This window comes from Brachionichthys hirsutus, chromosome 23 (assembly GCF_040956055.1).
Source record: "Brachionichthys hirsutus isolate HB-005 chromosome 23, CSIRO-AGI_Bhir_v1, whole genome shotgun sequence".
NCBI classification, from domain to species: Eukaryota; Metazoa; Chordata; class Actinopteri; order Lophiiformes; family Brachionichthyidae; genus Brachionichthys; species Brachionichthys hirsutus.
In genome coordinates, this window is record NC_090919.1 from 4157565 (window position 1) to 4178274 (window position 20710).

The 20710-nt window shown below is 48.5% G+C and overlaps 3 protein-coding genes across 3 annotated transcripts; all 3 read right to left on the minus strand.

The window, feature by feature from the left end:
• Positions 1–2654: 2654 nt before the first annotated feature.
• Positions 2655–5205, minus strand: LOC137911736 (neurofilament medium polypeptide-like). The gene is made up of 5 exons (XM_068756117.1): positions 4348–5205; positions 4131–4227; positions 3821–3976; positions 3616–3716; positions 2655–3439 (listed from the first exon to the last, which is right to left on the minus strand). The coding sequence occupies exons 1-5, from the start codon at positions 5203–5205 to the stop codon at positions 2912–2914; spliced, it is 1740 nt and encodes a 579-aa protein (XP_068612218.1). The 3' UTR covers positions 2655–2911.
• A 1204-nt stretch (positions 5206–6409) lies between these two features.
• LOC137911737 (RNA-binding protein 20-like) lies at positions 6410–9618 on the minus strand. The gene is made up of 8 exons (XM_068756118.1): positions 8949–9618; positions 8673–8788; positions 8369–8462; positions 7995–8102; positions 7539–7796; positions 7275–7394; positions 7060–7181; positions 6410–6981 (listed from the first exon to the last, which is right to left on the minus strand). Exons 1-8 carry the CDS (start codon positions 9616–9618, stop codon positions 6922–6924), a joined length of 1548 nt encoding a protein of 515 aa, XP_068612219.1. The 3' UTR covers positions 6410–6921.
• Positions 9619–17774: 8156 nt separating this feature from the next.
• zgc:77880 (zf-DHHC domain-containing protein) lies at positions 17775–20254 on the minus strand. Its single transcript, XM_068755996.1, has 9 exons — positions 20130–20254; positions 19644–19732; positions 19439–19512; positions 19026–19138; positions 18857–18918; positions 18507–18627; positions 18332–18404; positions 18091–18259; positions 17775–17984 (listed from the first exon to the last, which is right to left on the minus strand). The coding sequence occupies exons 1-9, from the start codon at positions 20252–20254 to the stop codon at positions 17893–17895; spliced, it is 918 nt and encodes a 305-aa protein (XP_068612097.1). The 3' UTR covers positions 17775–17892.
• Positions 20255–20710: the final 456 nt, after the last annotated feature.

The following is a 20710-nucleotide window of genomic DNA, read 5'->3' on the forward strand; positions in this document are numbered from 1 at the left end:
CTCGCCAAGGCGCAGAAAGCGAGGAGAGCCGGCGGGCAGGAGGACGGGAAGACGGGACGGCGGACCCAGAGCAGCGGGGGAGGAGGAGGAGGAGGAGGAGGAGGAGGAGGAGGAGGAGGGAGGAGGTTGTCCAAGGAGCTGGTGACTCTGGACGAGGTGGGGGCGGACGAGCCGAGCCCAGAGGGGGAGGGGGAGGGGGAGCTGGTCACTCTGGACGAGTTCGTGGAAGGCGAGGAGGAGGAAGAGTCGAAGCAAAGCGGGCTCGAGCCCGTCAGCCAGGGGGAGGAGTCTGCGGATTCCTTTAACCCAGAGGTAAGCGGCGACGGAGCAGCCGGAGTAGTTTTATTTTGAAAAATCTGAGCGTGCAAAAGTTGTTCCATTTTGAAATTAAGGTGAAGTACTATAAATAAATAAAAAAAAGTATTGATCACAAATGGTGAAACTCTGGATATCGGTTTGGCTTTCAGACTTTGGTGACTTTAGATGAAGCGAGTCTCGACGAGGAAGAGAAGCAGGACGACGAAGCAGGTGTGTAATACAACGGGTCAAAGGTTAAGTATTTGTCCTCCAGTGAGATTCACGCCCTGCAGGATAAGAGCCTCTTCCTGGAACAGGGTTAAACCTGCTGCGTGTTTTTACGCCGCCTCAAAACCATTTCTACGAGATCTACCCGACAAACTTCCCTTGTCGATGTTTGAAGCTTTCGTTGACGCGCGTCTGTCCTGCTCTAGGGGAAAGCATGAACTTTGTGACTCTAGACGAATTGAAAGAAGAGGAAGAGGAGGAGCCGGAGGTGAAGCCAGCTCTAAAACCCAGAGGAAGAGGGCGACCCAAGAGGAGGAGGAGACAGACCCCTGGTAACACAGAACCACGTCTTCACGCCGTGTCATTATTACCGTCATCTTATTTCCACATGAAGAAATGTTCTATTAATACTTGGCTGCGCTGTTTTCAACGACTGAGCTCTAAAATTCCAACTTTAAGAGCATTCATGGTCAGTTTGTCTCATTTTTTTTGCTCAAATAAGCCAATTGTTTGTTTGTTTGTTTTATTCCAGTGAGGAAATCTACCAGCAGGAAAGTTACCGCTAAACAGGAGAGAGAAGAAGAAAAGGAACCAGCCGATGTCCCGCCTCCAACTTCACCCGATGCTTCGATGCCATTGGACAAAGGTCCGTCTTCAGGTGACGACGAGAAAGAGGTGGAAGCAGCGGCGGAAGCCTCTGCCCGCTGGGACCTGCAGGCGGAGCTGGCGACGCTGACGGGGTGTAGCGAGGACGGAGAGAAGGGAGGATGGAGCAGGGGACACGGTGAAGGTGCAGAGAGGAGGACAGACAGAGACCGTCTTTACAGAAATGGATGTTTTATTGTTTCTCTTCCTGCGTTGCGGCTCGGAGCTCATCAATAGTCGTTTGTCGGGATCTAACCGGTTCCCTGATCGTTTCCTTCTTCTTCTGCAGTTTGCAGTAAATGGAGGCGGGACCTCGTCGGACCCGAGGCCAAGCGGTCCCGCTCCGAGTCTCCTTCTGTCGCCGGCGACTTCAGATTGCCGCCATTCAAACCCAACAGCGCCCCCCTCGGTGAAGCACGACGACGGAACGCACGAACAGACGACGGGAGAAATGTTCTCTCACCTTTGACCTCCTTCATTTCCTCTCTCTCTCGCCATCTTCAGGTCAGGAGTTCGTGGTGCCCAAATCGGGATATTTCTGCAACCTCTGCTCCGTTTTCTACCTGATGGAGAACACCGCCAAGAACTTCCACTGCAGCAGCCGGAAACACTACGACAACCTGCAGGTGCACACACACACACACACACACACGCACACACACGCACACACACACACAAACGTCTCCCTTCATGCTCTGCCGCTCGTTTCGTTTCAGAAACACCATCAGAGGCTGAAACAGAAACTTCCCGCTTCTCAAGGCTCCACGTCCGATTGATCCCGACTTCTTCTGGTTTTGTTCGGCCGTCGTGTAAATGATGTTTAAATAAATGTGCTTCTCTAATTTCCCCGGCTACAGTGTTACAGTAAACTTCATTGCTCCATGTCATAATGTGGATACAGATTAAATTATGTGCGTTCATTATAAATGAGCAACGATGACTTTCATCTCGTCCTCTAACGAATGTCCAATGAGCCTAATTCCACAACGACCGGTAATGTTTTGTTTTTCTGCTACAAATTCCTTTTGGTAAACTTTATTTACATTTCCACGATCTCGGCCACAGATGTGACGAGCGGAACGTTTCCGATCTGGGATGCGAATGAATTATTCAAGCAGGAATAGTGGCGTTTAATTTTCCAGGTGTTGCGATGCCGTTTCTTTCTTTTGTTGTCCAAAGTTCAATAAAGCATCACCTTTTATGTCGAGCGTCATCCTTGTCGAAAGCAGCTCCTGATTGGACAGTCGGCTGATCAGGTGCTGAAGGCCAAGCCAGCAAGCAAAATGGCTGGTCGCGGTCCTTTGACAGTTCGACGACGGCAGCAGAAGCGTCTGAGCTGGATTAGATCCTCAGATTAGATCCTCAGATTAGAGCAGCATATTTAATCAAAACGCACTGGATTGTTTTTATGTACTGGTAATAAAATAAAATAAAAACAGCCAATAAAGAATAAAAATAACTTCATTTATTCAAACAGTGTCCATAAATGTCATTAATACATTTGAATTTTAATTCTGATCCACACTAAAGGATAAATTCACTCAAGTCTCGTCTTCAACCGGATTGGACTTGAATCCATTCAGACGCAACATTTCATCAAAATCTGCCAAATCTTTAAGAATAATACTCAAGTATTTGAAAATATATTAAATAAAACAAAGTAGAAACCTAAACTTTCAGATATGAATTTATTTCAGAGCGCTGTGGATTAAACTGTTTAATTCTTCTGATCTGGATGGATTTAATACAACAGTACCCCCGAGGGGGGAGGCGGGGACACGTGTCCTGCTGGCGCCGCCAGAAAGGTCAGGAACTGACCCCTTTCTTTCTCCATCGTCTCGACCTCGGCCCAAGGGCCCCCCCTGTGGCCGTAGACGGTCAGTCTCACGTCGCGCCGGTCGCTCGGCTTGCCGAGGCTCACAACGGCGAAGCAGCTCAGCAGGCTGGACTGAGACTTGACGACTGTCCACTGCCACGTGTCCATGTGGCTGAAAGGACGGCGGTGCGGAATCCTTCCTGGTCTCACCGAGGCGATTCTGCCCCAGCTGTTGGGGTTGTTCAGATCCAGATGTTGGAATCTCCTCCCGAACTTATCGAAGAATTCAATCTCTTGCTCCCGCGAAGAGGAGTCCCCGTTTCCTGCCTGAGCTTCGGAGGCAGGTTTCACATCCGGTGTCGGTTCAGGAGCGACTCCCGTTTCTCCCGGCTGGCCGATCCGTCCTGCCGGAGGGAGCTCTCTTTCGTTCTCGCCTTCGTTTGAGGCAGGGAGCTGCAGAAGTCACATCGTCATTGTCCCGTTTAAAAATATGAGAGTACGCCTTCAACTCCACCCGGGTAGATAATCTGGGTTCGACAAGGGAAGGAAGGGGCGGGCCTTAAACTGGACAAGGGCGGAAGGTTCAATACAGCTTTGGGTTTCGCTTTGTGACAGGAAATCAAACGTACCTTCAGCGGTGGCAGTTCGAAGTCGGCGGGGACACGAGGAGACCGAGAACGACGCCGCTTTGCTTCAGGTCCGGCGAGATCCTCCCTCGGTTTCCTCACATCTACAGAGAAACAAGAACCGGGTTTACAATGAAAGTCTCTGAAACTGAAACAATAAAACATCCATTTCTGTGAAGACGGTCTCTGTCTGTCCTCCTCTCTGCACCTTCACCGTCTCCCCTGCTCCATCCTCCCTTCTCTCCGTCCTCGGTACACCCCGTCAGCGTCGCCAGATCTTTGTCCAATGACATTGAAGTTGGAGGCGGGACGTCGGTTGGTTCCTTTTCTTTTTCTCTCTCCCGTTTCGTGGCAACTTTCCTCACTGGAATAAAAGACAATTTTACTTGTTTGGAAAAAACACCGGGAAACATGAAAACAAGACGTCTGCACCGGGTCCAAAATAAAATTGGATGGACCATTCCATTCAGGGAGCTTATTCTGTTCCGGTTAGAACGCGTCGTGGACTAGCAACGCACCCGAGTCGTCGCCTTCACACTTAGCAGGTCGGGATCTCGTCTCGGTTTGCTCTTCCTCCTGGTTCTCTTCCTCTTTGCCGCCTGCTTCGTTCAGAGTCTGAAAGCAGGCAAAGGATTTTGCTCACCAAAGGGCCAAAGATTCTAAAAGTATTCCGGCATCTTGGGGATAAATGATCCTGCCAAGTAGTTCAAAGGGGAACATCCAGCCGATATTTACCTCCGAGTCCACCGACTCCTCTTCCTGGCCGAGTCGCTTCGTCTCCCGTGTGGTTTCCTTGAACTTTTCCTCCTCTTCTACAAACTCCTTCGGCGTCTTTGGCTTCCCTCTTTTTCTGTTTTGCCCCGTTGCTGCCTGGTCATCCCTAAAACCCCGCCGTTCAACAGACTCCAGGGAGGTCGGCTTTGATCGGGTCTGGATTCGTTTGCTCCGTTCCTGGCTCGGTACTGAGGAAACAGAACTCCCCTGGTCGGGCGGAGGACATTGACTTTTTCGTGGTGGTGGTTCTCCACTCTGTCTTCTACCGTCCCAAGTGCCCAACAACACGCTTCCACTCTCACTGCTCCTGGTTCCTCTGTCAACGGTCTTTCCACATTCCTCCCCAACCACCCCAGGTGAAGAACTCGAGCTGTGTCTCTCCACTCCGATCACGGTTCCGGTGGATTTGGGCTCGGGGGCGGGTATCGGCGGAACTGTTGGGGCAATTCTCTTGGTCTTCTGAATGCGAATTTGGCGTAAAATGAACGGCAGGTTTGCAGGAGTAATCTGGTCTTCAGGGTAGGAGATGAGATACTCCAAGTCGTCTTTTTCAAGCCCGAGGGACGAGAGGAGTTCATTAGCCGATTCAGGGATGTACCGGTACTTTACAGAGTCGTCAGGGTTCTCTAAAACTCCATAATCATATTCACCAAACTGCCAATCGTATCGTCTGCCACTGGGGGCATCACGTCTACTTTCACCCGGGCTCGCCTTGTTAGATAAAGCAGGCGACGAAGACAATCCGCCGACGTCAGCGCTGGAGCCGCTGGATTTAACGTTTGAGTGCTTTTCACCTCGGGAAGCAGCGGTCGAGGGCATTGGGTCATGAGAGTTACTAAAGCAATGAGACATGGCGTCTGTTGGCTTCAGAAGGTTAAGGACGTCGATACGGCGAAGGTGTCTTCTAGTGGCTTTTCAGGTTGTGGAATCATTTATCTGCGTCAACGGCAGCTGGATTTTCAGTTGAACCACGTGGAAGCAGGCAGCTTGCAGGGCAAACCCGGAGAAATCTCCTCCTGGGAGAATCGAGGAGGGGAAGGAAAGGGAAATAATGGGAAACAATCATACTGAATTAAGCAAAACAAAAAACAGGGAAAAAAATGTTAGGGCTTAAAAAGAAAATAAGTATTGCCTGATATTATGTCATTAAAATATCCAACAGAAGCAACCTCAAGTTCATTAGTTTATATACCCTGGCAGAATTTAGAGCAAATATTAGTGATCATCATGTAAAAAAAAATATATTTTATTTGTATGTATGATTAGTGGTCACTTATCACACAATTGTGTTTGCTCAATTTAAATAAAAAAAATATGAAGTGAAATTACCCAAATTCCTTGAATAAACATTTACATACCTCCTTTTTTTTTAGGGTGAGTGAGCGCTCTGTCTTTGCAGCACCATCTCTGGCCAGGTGACAGGCTCCGCCTCCTCCCGCAGCTGTCTTGGATCAGCTGATTGTGACGTCACCGCGCAGGCCCGGCTTAAAACTCGCGCTCCTCACCTGCCCTTCGCCTTCGGGCCTCGATCCTAGAAGTGATTTTGGGACACGCCGGTACAGAAATCATAAATGAACCCGGTAACTCACTGCGTCTCGGCGGGCGCGGCGTGCACGCCGGTACTGAAATCATAAATAAACCCGGTAACTCACTGCGTCTCGGCGGGCGCGGCGTGCACGCCGTTACTCGGACGTCTCGTTCTTCCTCAACTTGCTTTTATCGCTTAAGGAAATGACACGCGCGCGCTTCGGAGGAAATGGCGCGCGCCTTCTCAGCAAAAACGACTCCGACACACTTCCTGTTTTCATGCCTGAATGAATGAATGAATATATTTATTAGATAGAATTTGCGAGTACAAGTACAGTCAAACAGTAGCAAGTATTACAGTACAAGTACCTTCAAACGGTGATTGGTTCTCCTCTGCCATGTGAGTTCTGGGTATAAAACCGTGACACTTTCATGACACGTATTTGATTATTTTTTAGATGGAAGTCGGAAATAAAAAACAAAATAATATCGTGAAAGTACTCCTTTATTCAAAATTTAATAGTTCCATATTTGGCGCATGTCAGTCAAATGTCTGCACAGTTGCTAACAATCTACAAAAAAAATGGTTTATGAATGCATAAAGAAATAAAGTATTCTAAGCAGGATTCTAAAATAAAAGGTTTTATTTTTCTAACTAAAAATTGACAGAACAAAATCGGGGTCAGAAGGGCATTAGTTCAAGTGTGGGAACAGAGAGATAGAACACAGGAAACGCCCACGCCGCAGCTTCTGTGTCCGGTGATGCTGCTGAAAACCCAACAAACCAGTACTGGTGAAAACAAAACCCGGGTTGGAGCACAACGTGCAGCTTGTGAATTATAACGAGCGTCTTCAAAGGGCAAAACATCTGACGAAAGGAGGCATGAAGCCTTTCTCCGTAAGTCCTGCTCTTAAAATATGATTCATTAACCTGGAGACAAGGCCGGTCTCTCTGAATTAAAGATCCATCTTCATCAATAAAAAATAAATGAAAATCAGAAGTCGGGATCAATCGGACGCGGAGCCTTGAGAAGCGGGAAGTTTCTGTTTCAGCCTCTGATGGTGTTTCTGAAACGAAACGTGCGGCAGAGCATGAAGGGAGACGTTTGTGTGTGTGTGTGTGTGTGTGTGTGTGTGTGCGTGCACCTGCAGGTTGTCGTAGTGTTTCCGGCTGCTGCAGTGGAAGTTCTTGGCGGTGTTCTCCATCAGGTAGAAAACGGAGCAGAGGTTGCAGAAATATCCAGATTTGGGCACCACGAACTCCTGACCTGAAGATGGCGAGAGAGAGGGAATGAAGGAGGTCAAAAGGTGAGAGAACATTTCTCCCGCCGTCCGTTCGTGCGTTTGTCGTCGTGCTTCACCGAGGGGGGCGCTGTTGGGTTTGAATGGCGGCAATCTGAAGTCGCCGGCGACAGAAGGAGACTCGGAGCGGGACCGCTTGGCCTCGGGTCCGACGAGGTCCCGCCTCCATTTACTGCAAACTGCAGAAGAAGAAGGAAACGATCAGGGAACCGATTAGATCCCGACAAACGACTATTGATGAGCTCCGAGCTGCAACGCAGGAAGAGAAACAATAAAACATCCATTTCTGTAAAGACGGTCTCTGTCTGTCCTCCTCTCTGCACCTTCACCGTGTCCCCTGCTCCATCCTCCCTTCTCTCCGTCCTCGCTACACCCCGTCAGCGTCGCCAGCTCCGCCTGCAGGTCCCAGCGGGCAGAGGCTTCCGTCGCTGCTTCCACCTCTTTCTCGTCGTCACCTGAAGACGGACCTTTGTCCAATGGCATCGAAGCATCGGGCGAAGTTGGAGGCGGGACATCGGCTGGTTCCTTTTCTTCTTCTCTCTCCTGTTTAGCGGTAACTTTCCTGCTGGTAGATTTCCTCACTGGAATAAAACAAACAAACAAACAATTGGCTTATTTGAGCAAAAAAAATGAGACAAACTGACCATGACTGCTCTTAAAGTTGGAATTTTAGAGCTCAGTCGTTGGAAAACAGCGCAGCTAAGTATTAATAGAACATTTCTTCATGTGGAAATAAGATGACGGTAACGACACGGCGTGAAGACGTGGTTCTGTGTTACCAGGGGTCTGTTCGGGTCGCCCTCTCCGTCTGGGTGTCGCCGCTTCCTTCACCTCCTGCTCCTCGTCTCCTTTCACTTCGTCTACTGTCACAAAGTTCATACTTTCCTCTAAAAACGGGGTAAAAAATATATATTGGAAAACAAAAATCTGACAAAAAGGAGCTGAAAGAAAACGATAATGTTAGCATGCATGGTTTAATACTGATTCCAGGAGACTCGCGCTACATTCAAGGACAAATTCCATTTAAGGGACGCCAGTTTCAGGCTTCTGGCGCCGCAATGCATGCTGGGACAACAAACGGACGGGGCCCATGCAGTAATCAACGCGGTTATAATCCTCATTTACATGAACGTGCAGCTGCATCCAGCTGTACCGTCATAATAGCTGCTTTGCAGCGACGCTGATGTTTTCTCGTCTTGCTCTTCATCCCGTCTCTCTTCCTCATCATCGCCCGCTTCATCTAAAGTCTGGAAAGCGACATGGCGGATCTTCATCAGTGCTAACCCTTGCATAAAGCTGCTTCACTGTTCTTTTTTTTTTTTTTAAGCTTGTGCTGCGATCCCAGAGAATTTGAAGTAAAATCTTTGCGTCGCTGCGCCGCTAACATTTGCCCGCAGTTTGGATGCTGAGGTCGGGTTTGGGCAACGCAACATAAATGCTACTGCTACGATCTTTACCGCTGGGTTGAACGAGTCCTCTGATTGGTCCTCCTGGCAGAGCCCCCGTGTGCGTCGCTCAGCCTTCTCATCCTCCTCATCCTCCTCGTCTTCTACAAACTCATACACATATATATCTACAAGAAAAAACTGTTTGTATTCGCAGCATGCAGTTTGTTATATATATATATATATATATATATATATATATATATAGTCCTTCGATAGGTATGACTAACGACATAAATCTTTTACTTTAGTCCCGGTAGTCTTAAAATGTTTTGCAATTTCTCAAACCTGATCTTTGCAGCAGTTCGTTAGAAAGTGTCTCTGTGCCGCTTGACCCCTCTCTTTGAGGGGGGGCGCCCTCTGTGCCGCTTGACCCCTCTCGTTGAGGGGGGGCGCCCTCTGTGGGCGATCGCCTCTTGCCGCTCTCTCTCGGGAGGAATCGCCTCTCCTCGCTGCTCCTTTGAAACAACGGCCTCTCACAAATGCCGCTCCGACTTGGCGCCGACTGCCCGGTGTTAATCCTCGGGGATGATGGCGCCTCGGCGTTCCACCTCGCCGGCCATCTCCTTTCGCCGTTCCTGTTCCGCGGCGATCCTGTCTCGCCCATCCGTGGCGCCGGGCACCTCTCGCTGCTCCACCTCGGTGGCGAATGCCTTCTGTTACTCCAACTTGTCGGGAGCTGTTTCCCATCGCTCCATCTCGGCGACGGCCTCTCCATTTGGCGCCACCTCGGCGGCGAGCGCCTGTTGTCGCTCGACCTTGACGACGGCCTTCTCGTGTTGCTCCACCCCGATGGCGACTGTCTCTCGCAGCTCCTCCTGGGCGACAGCCACGCCTCGTCTCTTTCACGTTGCGGCAATAGTCTCTCGGGACTCCTTGAGCGTGACCGGTAGCTCGAGTGGGTTTGGCGGTCGTACCACGGCGAGCCAGAGGGAGACCGGGATCTGGTGAAAGTCATTCCATCGCCAACTTAACGCACATCTCAAGGGGGATGAGCGGCAAATCCAGAGAGACTGATCACCCACCTCCTTGTGCACGTGTCACGTACCTGCGCATGTGTCTGGGACTTTGCGGTGATGCTGATTGGCTGCTGAATTTCTCCCTTCTAACTTCTGAGCCGCTGCAGTAGCGGGGGCTGGTCGAACAGGAGCGGGAGCCATCGTGCTGTCTCGTGTTTTGGTAGCGACGCCGAGGAGTCGAGGTTGAGTGATTGGCTCCAGTTTCTGCAGCGCTGAAACGAACAATGGGGGGGGGGGGGACAAATCGGTAGATGCAGGATCCGTTATCTACCATGGCGTACTGGTACTTTGGCCCAAAACGGAGGTAATTTTACGGAAATGGAAACCAGAATTTTGCACCTTAACCCCGTGTATGCCAGGGATATATGACGTTTGTTAGACATAGAGTTCAAAAGCATTTCAAAAATCAATCACAAATAGGCAGCTGGGGGAAAAAAAATTTGGATTTGGAATTGAGGTACAGTATTTTTTTCAACATTTTGTGAAATTTAACAAAAGCATTTTCTAGAATTTTTTAGGTAAATGAAATTGGACTTATGTTGAACCTAATTTTCCACATACATTTAATTTGAGGTCAAATTGACACATCTGGTGCAAATGTCAAAAAGACTGAAGCTTGCCAAATTTGCTTTCGTCAGTGCAAGTTTTCTTTTTTGTAAAAACGGAAGGTACCTGGTAAACTTAAAAAGCAGATTGAAACATAAGAGTGTGATTTTATTTACCTGAATTCTATCTCACCATCCCACTCTGGGTATCTGAAACAAAAGAGATTCAAATTCACCCGCCGACAGATAAAAGCAAAAACTTGCCACGCGATAACTCCGACCAGAGAGAGAAAGAAGCACGAACTGTTTCCGCAGGAGTTTGCAGTTCTCCAGGTGAAGGCTGCTGTTCTGGTGGGCGATCCAGTCCTAGACGTTAAATGAACCAAATGAATAATCACTCTGTACTCCATTGTCAATGAAATAAGGGTGACGTCACACCTTCAGGCGAGCGCACGCTGTGCTGCAGAGGCAGCAGGCATGCGGCAGGACTCTGGGTGCGGCTGCTGCGTAGTCCTGCATCATGGCCCGGGTTGGACGACCCTTGGAGGATGGCGGCGCCTTTCCCGGAGATTGCTTATTGGAGGTCTCCGGCACGAAGTGGTTAAAGTTCAGAGCTGCCATTGGCTGAGGAAGAAGAGCTGGACGGCTGACAGTTGGGTAAGGGAGAGCGATGTGATGCTGCATCATGGCCTGTGAGAAGTCCGTGAAGCTCGGGCCGTGTGCAACCGGATGAAGGGGCGGCGCAGAAGGACACGTTGGAGGCCACATTGCTTGCCCCCTCCGGAATAACGGCGGCGTGAGAATCTCGTGCGCCTGTTGATTTGGTCGTTGCTCCGCCCGCTGATTCTGACGCTTTTTCATCTGCTCGGCGACTGCTGGCGCTTGACCTTGAGCTTTCCCCCAAAGGCCTCTGCCGCTTCTGCCAATTACAACAAGGCTAGGCCGGCTGGGATGCACGCCACGGAACGGACGCCACTGGGGGTGGGACGTCAAAGCCGATTGGCCGCCTGTTTCTGTCAGAGCATCGGGTTCGGAGGCTTCAGACTTGAGATCTCTGAGGTCTGCCGATGGCCGGGAGAAAGCGATGGCGGTTTGGGAAGTCAAGTCGTTGGCCCGATGGTGGCTTGGGGGAGTCGCAAAGTTCAGTCCCGAGTTGTGCAGGGAAGTAGGAGTCCCTCTACTTTGTGAACCTTTGTGGCGGGGGCCGCTACTACGCCCCCGACTATCACAGGAGTCCATTAAAAACAGGCCGCAGGTTCCACTGCCGCCAGTCTTCCCACTTTGATTCCCGGGCCCTCCGGTGTATTTGCCAGCATGCCCATAATCGGATGCCGTTTCCTCCCGGGGCTTCGCTGCAAACCTAGAAGAGCTCAAGCTGTGACTCTCCATTCCACTCGTGGTTCCGGCAGACGGGGGGTCGGGGTCGGGTTGTGACTTCTGAGTGCGGCTTTGGCGTAAAATGAACGGCAGGTTATCAGGAGCAATCTGGCCGTCAGGGCAGGAGGTGAGATCGTCTTTCTCCGGTCCGATGGACAACAGGACGCCAGCAGGGGCGCAGTCGAGTTGACTGGACTCTGCAGAGGAAGCAGGTTTGTCTCGAACCCGATAATCATAATCACATAACCCTAGAGCAGACTGCCCATCATGCCGCCTGTCACCGGGGGCAACAAGGCTTGCATAGTCGCAGAAAGCAGACGAAGAATTAAAGCGGGAATCATCGGCAGTGGCCGTTTTACAATTTGATGCCCGGTCAAACGAATGACTTTCAATTTCAAAGTGCGTATGATCCACGGGGGCGGGGGTTGATGACGCCGGGTACGAGGCCCACAACGGGTCCCTCTCTAACTGCATCCCTTTGAATCCGTATTGCCCCTGTGTGGAATTCTGGTTCCCAAAGACATAGGGATTGTACACGGGGTGGGACGCGGCGTTTGCAATCTTCAGGAGGTTGAGGAGACTGATGGCTGCGGCAGTAGGGGAGGGGGCGTTGGAATTCGCTTTGAAGGCATTGGCGTGGGCGCCAGCGGCGAGAGCGTTGTGCATCTGTATTAGCGCGAGCTGGGCTTTCAGTTGAACCAGGTTTAAGGAGGCCGCCTGTTGGCCAATCAGGAGTGGGCTCCCCGGGAGACCTCCAATCAGAGGGTTTGTTGAAGGTGTCGGGGCTGGAGAAGGTGAAGGAAAGCTATAAAGTAAAAAAACGACAAATTAATGCAGACCAAAACGAAGCAAGGCCTGATTGAATGGTCCCGGAAAGTTGAAAAGAATTTAAATTCTTTTTTTCTTTTTTTTATTGAGGTGAGAAGTGTTTAGTGATACCCTCCTTTACCTCTAATAACAAAACTATGCATGCCTCATCTCAACAACATTCTATATATATATAAAAAAAATGTAAAATAAGATTATATAAAAAGTCACGCAGCAAAAAATTCCACTCTCGACTTCAGCATTGTGCATCTCCATCGCAAAAAAAAAAAAAAAAAATCCAAAACAGACACAAATAAAAATATGAATCTCAAAGATCTCAGAGGCAAAAGTACAAGCCAATCACATTACAGCACTTGTGCCCCCCCCCCCCCCCCTGTTAAATTTAGTGACGCACTAACCGGATGCCTCCTACACTCAGCCAGCGTATTATCTTTAGGCCGATGATAATAACCAGCTATTGACAGTTGTATTAACAGTGTATCAGCAGGTGATGATTTTCATTGATGGAACTTTCTCTGTTGGGCAAAGCAGCAAATGAATAATGTATCCCCTTCATCTCCCCTCCTCTGAAGCTCAGGGCTTAACACCCGACCGCGGCACGACAGCCGACTGGCAGCGCGGGAAATCAAGCCAAAGAGATATATTTTATTTTTGGCTGTCATCATTAACCGCACGAGAACACACAAGAATAGAACGCATAGGGACAAGTCAAATAAAATGTCAATTAAAAATGCTGCCTTCCTGTAGAAATCCTCTCAGGCTGCCACAAATAAGTCTGAATTCTTAAAATTAACATTTCATATTTTGTTTAAAATGTGTTTTAGCTCATGTTTGACCAATAATTCCCAGGATCTAACGATGAATAATGCTTAAGAGAAAGACACGAATCATTTCACCCCCCCTCCCCCTCGCGAATGTGCAGCATCTACTTTCCACACCCAAGAACACAAGTTCAAATCCCCCCCCGCTAATGATCTCAGCGATTCTGGCTGGGGGGGGGGGGGGGGGGAGTGGGGGTGTAATCGGAGCCCAGATCAGGGGTGACGGCCGGCCGAGCGCCCGCTGCCGTCTCAAATTAGTATCTGTCTTGAACCGCAGGATCTTTCCAGAAGAAGTGGTGGCTCCCATTTCCTCGACTTGACAAAATGAACGTCTGAGGTCCCCACCCTACATGACTGTGTCACATTCCATAAACATCCGTCAATAATCAACCGAGATATCGAGGAACACATTTTGAAGCTTCATTGGCTGCAATGTTAACGAACATTTCAAAGCAATCCAGAATCCAGGATCTCTTCTGGATCACCACCAAAATGTAATCGTCCGTTCCTGGTAACATTCCCCACATCTCCTGAAAGCTTCATCAAGATCCGTCGGTAACCTTTTGAGTTATCTTGCTAACAGACAGACAAACCAACGCCGGTGATTCCCTAACCGCCGCCTCGGCGAGGTAATAATGGTTCAATAGCCGTGGATACTGCAGAGTCTATTATAGACATGATGTGATCTGGCAGAGTTTACAGCCTAATTAATGCCCCTTTTAGCTGGAGGGGAGGGGGGGGGGCCTCCCCTCCACCATCCTGCCTCCTAACCTCTTTTGATTGACAGCGGCTAAATTACACCGGCTACCTCAGTGTCTCCCTGGGCGTCTCTGGGATGTTTGGGCGACGTGTCCAACGACAGACCGATGGATTTAAAGCATCACGCGCCGGACGACAGGCAGGGGACGCATTGAGACATCACAGGGCAAAACCCCTCCTGCTGCACAAGTCATGGTCATGCAAACCTGTCAGCAGCGACAGCAGAATTAAAGGAGCATCGAAGAGAGGGGAGGGCACACATTTAAACATTTATAAACCTAGATGGAGCTGCTTTTATGTATCATAGCTGAAGTCAAGACTTGAAAATGAACAAAAGTCCTTTTGGCTCTGTGTGTCCGTCCGTCTCAATAAGCTCCAAAACCTCACTTGAGTTCATTCGAAATGACCATTTAAAAAGGACCTAATTTTACTTTTTTTACGACTGAAATGTGACTCACGTCTCCATCCACGAACCGGCAGCAGCAGCTGCTCGAAAAGTCCGAGTCGAGCCAAGATATAAATCGAGTCCTTACAACGCAGAACGTTTATGCAAGATTATCTGCAGCCTCACCGGGAGGTCAAATTCGACGGGCAGCTGGAAACGATAGCGATACGGCATCGTCTCGCAGAGTGTCAATGTGAGTGTAGTTTGGGTTACATCATCACGCCGAGGGTGGCTTTCATTTTTCAGGCGTGCATTTTCGCCCTCTTCCCTGCCAACGCGTGAGTTTGGAGAGCGGTTTCCATTAATGGCTTTTTAAAACTCTTTATCCGTTAAGTGTTTGAGAAACTAAGGCCGTCGTATGTCTGTGTAGGTTCCCAGTCATCCAGGTCATGGTAAGAAAAAAAAGAGTTAACTGGACTTGTTCAAGTCTGATCTTGACCGCTCATCCATGAGGCGTCTTCGGTTCTGAGCGACTGGGAGAGAGTTTAGAGCAGAAAGCAAAGAAACAAAGAAGGGACCGAAACCACCAAGGCAATCAGACTCCCCGGGAGTATTAGCGTTTCCTTTATGAATGAAACTTTTAGGTGAGCTTTGAGAGGAGTGTTGCGCATTAAAGACAAATTTAAAAATGGGGGGGGGGGATTGACCCTAATTGAAGGGAAAGCAGCAGCTGCACATCTGAGTCCACCTGTTCCCGCTTTCTTACGCAAACCAAACCGATGACAATCACACCAGTCGCATTCCACAAGCCAGAACCCTCCCAAACGTTTACGAGGTGCTCGTTCATATGGTGAGCGTTGGAGGCCAAATGTGAACCGAAGAAGGTTACAGTCGGGTTGCAGTTGAGCTGAACTCGAAACCAACTTGGCTTCCATTTTTTTTAGTTGAGAATATAATTTAAAAATTCCAAAATCTTCCACCAGCGTTTTTGAGACAGAGGATCTGAGCGGAGAAAAAAACCCCAACAGAAACACATTTACATGTTGTAAATGTCGGGGGCTGTAAATCAAGGCTGAAATATAAAATGTGATGCGAGCATCAGATGACAGGAGCTGCGATAAAAACTGGAAATAGAGATGAGGAGCGCTCTGAATGGCTCGCCTAAATTTGACTGAAGAAATCGACGGCGGAGGTCAGAGCAAAGTCTTCTGTGTGTTTTGAAAGCATCCGTCTCCCTCAATGTTTTCTTCCGTCCAAATATGGCATCAGTTTTGTCCTCTTCAAACTGACATTGGTTATTATTTCGCAAAAGCAGCAGCAACAAGGTGTAGAAATACGCATCAAGGTTAAAGGCAGGGGCCTTTACTGTTAGAGACTCTCATTACACAGAGCAGCACGTTTTGACATAATATTACTTCATAGTGAACATTTGAACCGAGTCATAAATAATGATTCGCACACGGGCGATTACACTTCCCACACACAAACACACACACAATTTGAATTGCTTAAATTGGAACTGAAATAGCAAACTTCTCAAGGAAAACGGTTTATTACATAATAAGCATATCACATTATCTGAACAGGTGTGTGTGCGAGAATCGCACCTCAGGTGAGCAGATCTATCGTTTTCTTGCAAACAGAACCCGACATCTTTTGTTCTCACCAGTGTGCAGGGTTGACGGTGCTGCTGCCGTCTGACGCGGGGTCGGTTTTACTTGCAGACATGTTTCGAGTTCACTTCCAAAGGGTTCCAAAATTAGTTTTTTTTTTTTTTATCTTCTTCTGTTTCTATTTTATTTTATCCCCCCCCCCCCATGTAAAAGAAAAAAAAAAGATTACTGTACATTTTATTTCTGACAGAAAAAAATATCTTCCTGGTATTATCCAAAAGTATTTCCAAAAAGCAAAAAGTCCTCAGATGACAAATCCCACCTCCCCCCCCCCCAGCTCGGAATATAAAAAAGGCACTGGCCCACTTAATCTGGGTGTTTGTAATAAATCAAATACTTTACAAATACGAATCAAAGTACTTCCAAATTCCCAGCTTTCCGAAACCAAGGGGTTGAATGACATGAGTGTTTTTTTCTTTCTAGGATTTCAGCTATAGACGGCTCAGTGGGATATGAACAGCGAGCTGGAAGTGGAATGAGGAGGAACGCCACATGGTGCTTGAGACATCCCTCCGAGGACAGCAGCTGGAGTGACAGGGATCTGAGGGGAGAGAGAGAGAGAGAGAGAGCGAGAGAGAGAGAGAAGGTACCTATTTCCAGCATGTGTTTACAAATTTGAGACGAACTGTAGATTTACTTCACATCAAAAATAAAGGATTTATTTAGAGCAAAGAGCAAAATAGTCAGAGGTGTTTAAAAGACATCCGTTTTTACTTCCATTTGAACGAGGCAGCACGTCATTAGGAATAATACACAGGTCACAGTTCAAAACAGTAACAATCAAAACAACAAATAAATAAATCATCATTTGGTTGTAAACGAGTTCATCATGAAGTCACGCGATATTAAACTCCTTGTTTCATTTGCTGGGTGTGAAACCAGCCAAACAGTATTTATCAAAATATGAAAGATTCTTTACTGACTTCAGCGAATAAATAATGTTTTCTTCAAAGATTAAATAAATAACGCTTAAACTGCATAAAATCTGGGAAAGCTGAGCAGCCGCCAGAAATTCAAGTTCAGTGGTTTAATATGAAAAGTTGATCAATACCGACACACACACACACACACACACACACACAAAAAAATAAGTCGTCAAACGAGCAATAACCAGAACCCTGATGAAAATACCTGGGCATAAACATTTATGGTTCAAAATGTTTTTAGAAATGTTTGCAAAACACTTGATTTTAGATTTTACAGAAACATCCTTGGGAAACTTTCAATTTTCCTGCTGACCTCTATAAATATCCACACAAAAAAAACATATCAAACATTCTTTGTTTCACAATAGAAAAAACATCAAAACAACATTTTAAGTAGCGTTCCCCTCAAGATAAATCATCACTGATATAAAATATGACCCCCCCCCCCCATGTACAGCGACAAACAACCCAGCGTCAATCCAGCTACACAAGAAAACAGCTGCTGACTTTATGTACAGAAAATATATATATAAATACATGCTTGTTGCCTCAATGCCAATATATTGGGTCTGAGTGTTTGTGATCTCCCAGTCCCAGTGTCTCAAGAGCTCAACTCTTCTATGGAAGTTAAAATCAAGGAATGATGCAGGCAGTTGAACTAAAGATTGGGACAGAACCGGGACCGTTTGTCCTCCTACGACAGGACAGAAGCGGGTTTTCGTAAGTCTGGGGTCTGGAGCTAAACTTCTGTCTGCCCTGGTTGGAAAAAGACAAAAAAGAAATCTTCCATTCATTTGACTCTGACGCACATTCACACACTCCCTTCATTCGTCTCGTCCTCTTCCTCGCTCAGGTCCAAAGGTAAAGACATCGCAGGTTGGGAAGGCCGTGTGATCCGCTCAGACGTCGTAGTCGGGCAGGGCGGAGTAGGTGACGCCGCCGGCCGCCGGAGGGCTGGAGTGAAGAGGGAGAAGCCAGAAAAAGACCGAACCTGGAGAGAAACATAAAAAAAAAAAGCGTCTTCCCGTGTGAGAGCTGAAGAGCTCGTCCACTCGCCTCTGGTGGAGATGCAAAAAGACTACCGAGAGGAACCCGACCTCTTCCGAAAACCTCTCGCAGCAGGGCCAGCTTTGGTTTGCGGGTGTGCGGCGGGTGGTGAGAGGTGGACGAGGAGGGCGAAGACGAAGACGGAGAGCCCCTGTCCTTGAGCGTGAGCCTGTTCCTCATCTGCTCTATGGGAGTCTCGTCTGTGACGATGGAGACCAACTGGAGGAGCAGACAGGACGTCGTTTTAAATGTCCTATTTTGCGGGACACACGTTACACACGCGCCGTTTACCTGATCGTAGAAGATGACCGTGACAAACACACCGAACAACACCGACTCCACCAGGAGGATGATGTAATGAGCACTGAGCGAGAGAGAGAGAGAGAGAGAGAGAGAGAGAGTCACTGCAGGAAGAAGACTCTGAGCCCGTTTCCCGCTGAACCATCGACACGCGGGGGACTCTCACACGATCAGGTGTTTGCTGGGCGTCTCCTCCGCGTCCTCCTCCGCGTCACTTTCCCTCTCGTTCCGGATGCGCCACACCCAGGCCGACACCACCAGCACCAGGGAGTACAGGCTGGCCATGCCTGAACACGCAGAACTGCAATATTTGTATTTTCTGCCAATCAGTATAAAAATGCTGAAAATACGGCTCTGGAGGCAAACAGCGACTTCTAAACCTTCCAGCGATTTATCCCCCCCCCCCCCCCCCCCAAAGTGTCCAATCCGGCAATCCAACGAATGGACACACGGACGCCTCCGGAGCAGCGGCGGCGGCAGGAGTCAAACACGAAGCGGCGTCCGGCACGCACTCACCGGTGTAGAAGAGAAACTGGATGAAATACTTCTGGTTCAACTCTCCGACGCAGTTGTTGATCCTGAAAAAACACAAAGCGGGGGAGGGGGGGGGGGGTGAGACGTCGATGAAGAGATGTTGAAAGAAGCGGCGAAACGGGAGGAACCCGCCCCCGCCCCCCCCTCTCACCAGGGACAGTGATGATCCATGCGGCGTACGCACCGCTGACAGACGCGGCAGTGGTGCGCTCTGGGAGGCCGGTAGGTTTCGCAGCGACTGCACACGCTCCAACCGTCACAAGCCTGGGAACAGTTCGGATGAGACGCTAAAATGATTCTCACGGCCAGAAATAACCTCAGGTCGGTGAGGTCGCCCTCCATTTGTCCTCGTCGGGAACGTCTGTTCTCCGGAAGGGATGGATCCTCTTCGGGAGAAACTCGTAATATACACAATCACAAGTCAGGAAGTGGATATAAAAGCAGCCGTTCAACGGAAAATACGGAAACACCGCGAAATAAGAGAGTCACAATCAGAGAGGGGCTCAAACGTTTTGCCCTTAACTTCCAAAGTGTTCAAATCCCCTTCGAGCGGGCGCCACTCACCCGCTCATTCATCCGAGACGACGGCGAGCGAAGATCCGAGAAGTCTATGGCTGCCTCAGGAAGCGGCACCACGCCTGGGGTCACAACACGCAAACACAATCAATCGATCGATCGATCGATCAATCGCCATCGCTCATTGGATGCTTTTCCAGGAATCTCTGAGTTCACTTTTGTTGCATTTTGACTTTATTTGACGGTTACTGACCGGGATCTGAGAAGACGGCTTTGGCGTGGCAGGCCAGCAGCAGCAGCAGAATCAGGTTGAACGCCGACCCGTGGAGGGGACGCCACACGCTGTCAGAGGAGGCACAGCCGCCGTTCGTGAGCCAATAATACTATTGATCCAAATCACACAGGGGCGGTTTAAACAGATCAACGCAACTGCTAGCATTAACTAGCACCTGTGATCGATTTTTGTAAATGCATTAGTTATGTTCACCTTAAATTTTAAACAAAAAGATACTTTACCAGGTGACCCCTCAATAATAATAATAATGATAAAAAATAATAATAATAAAACAAGCGCTAAACAAATCTACAAATATACTTGAATAATTGTTATTGTGAGAAGAACGAGTTTGTTGTGGATGCTGTCAGATCACTCAGCTGATGGAGACAGGAAAGACAAGCTCCGCGCCACGTCGGGCGTTTTTTTAGCTGTTTAAACGACATAAAGGCTACCGGAACAGACCTGTCCGAGTAGGCTGGGATGAGGACATACTGTATGACCACATAGTCCGCGTAAAAGACACTGAAATAGGTTAAAAACAGACAGATAACGCCGCAGGGCTCTCGCCTACAGCGTAGGGACGCCATCTTCTGTCGGGCTCCGCCCCTTCGCTCCGCCCCTTCCCCCCGCCCTCTTCCGGAAGGCGTCGCGTGGTGACGTTTGAGATGCCTTTTAATCGTTGGAAATTTCATCCACCTTTTGAGCTTTGTGTATGGGCAATTTTAACATTTAATACGTTTTAGGTAAAAAATATTTTTTTTTTAAAGACAAAGAGTGATTTCTTATCGACATTTACTGTGAAATAAACTGTAGTTGTCATACCACATTCAGACAGAAGGTGGCAGCAGCCGCCCCCCCAAGCTTGAAGCTGACATTTACGTACTATATCGCTCCGCCCCTGAAGCAGGCAGTAACCATCGTCGTCATCCTCGTTTTGCCCAACCTTTTTTTTTTTTTTTATTTTTTTTTTTTGCTGCTGTCTCTCAGGACGTGTGAACATTTCTGCGTTTCTTCTCACACTGAAAACCGACCGGCCTCTTCCG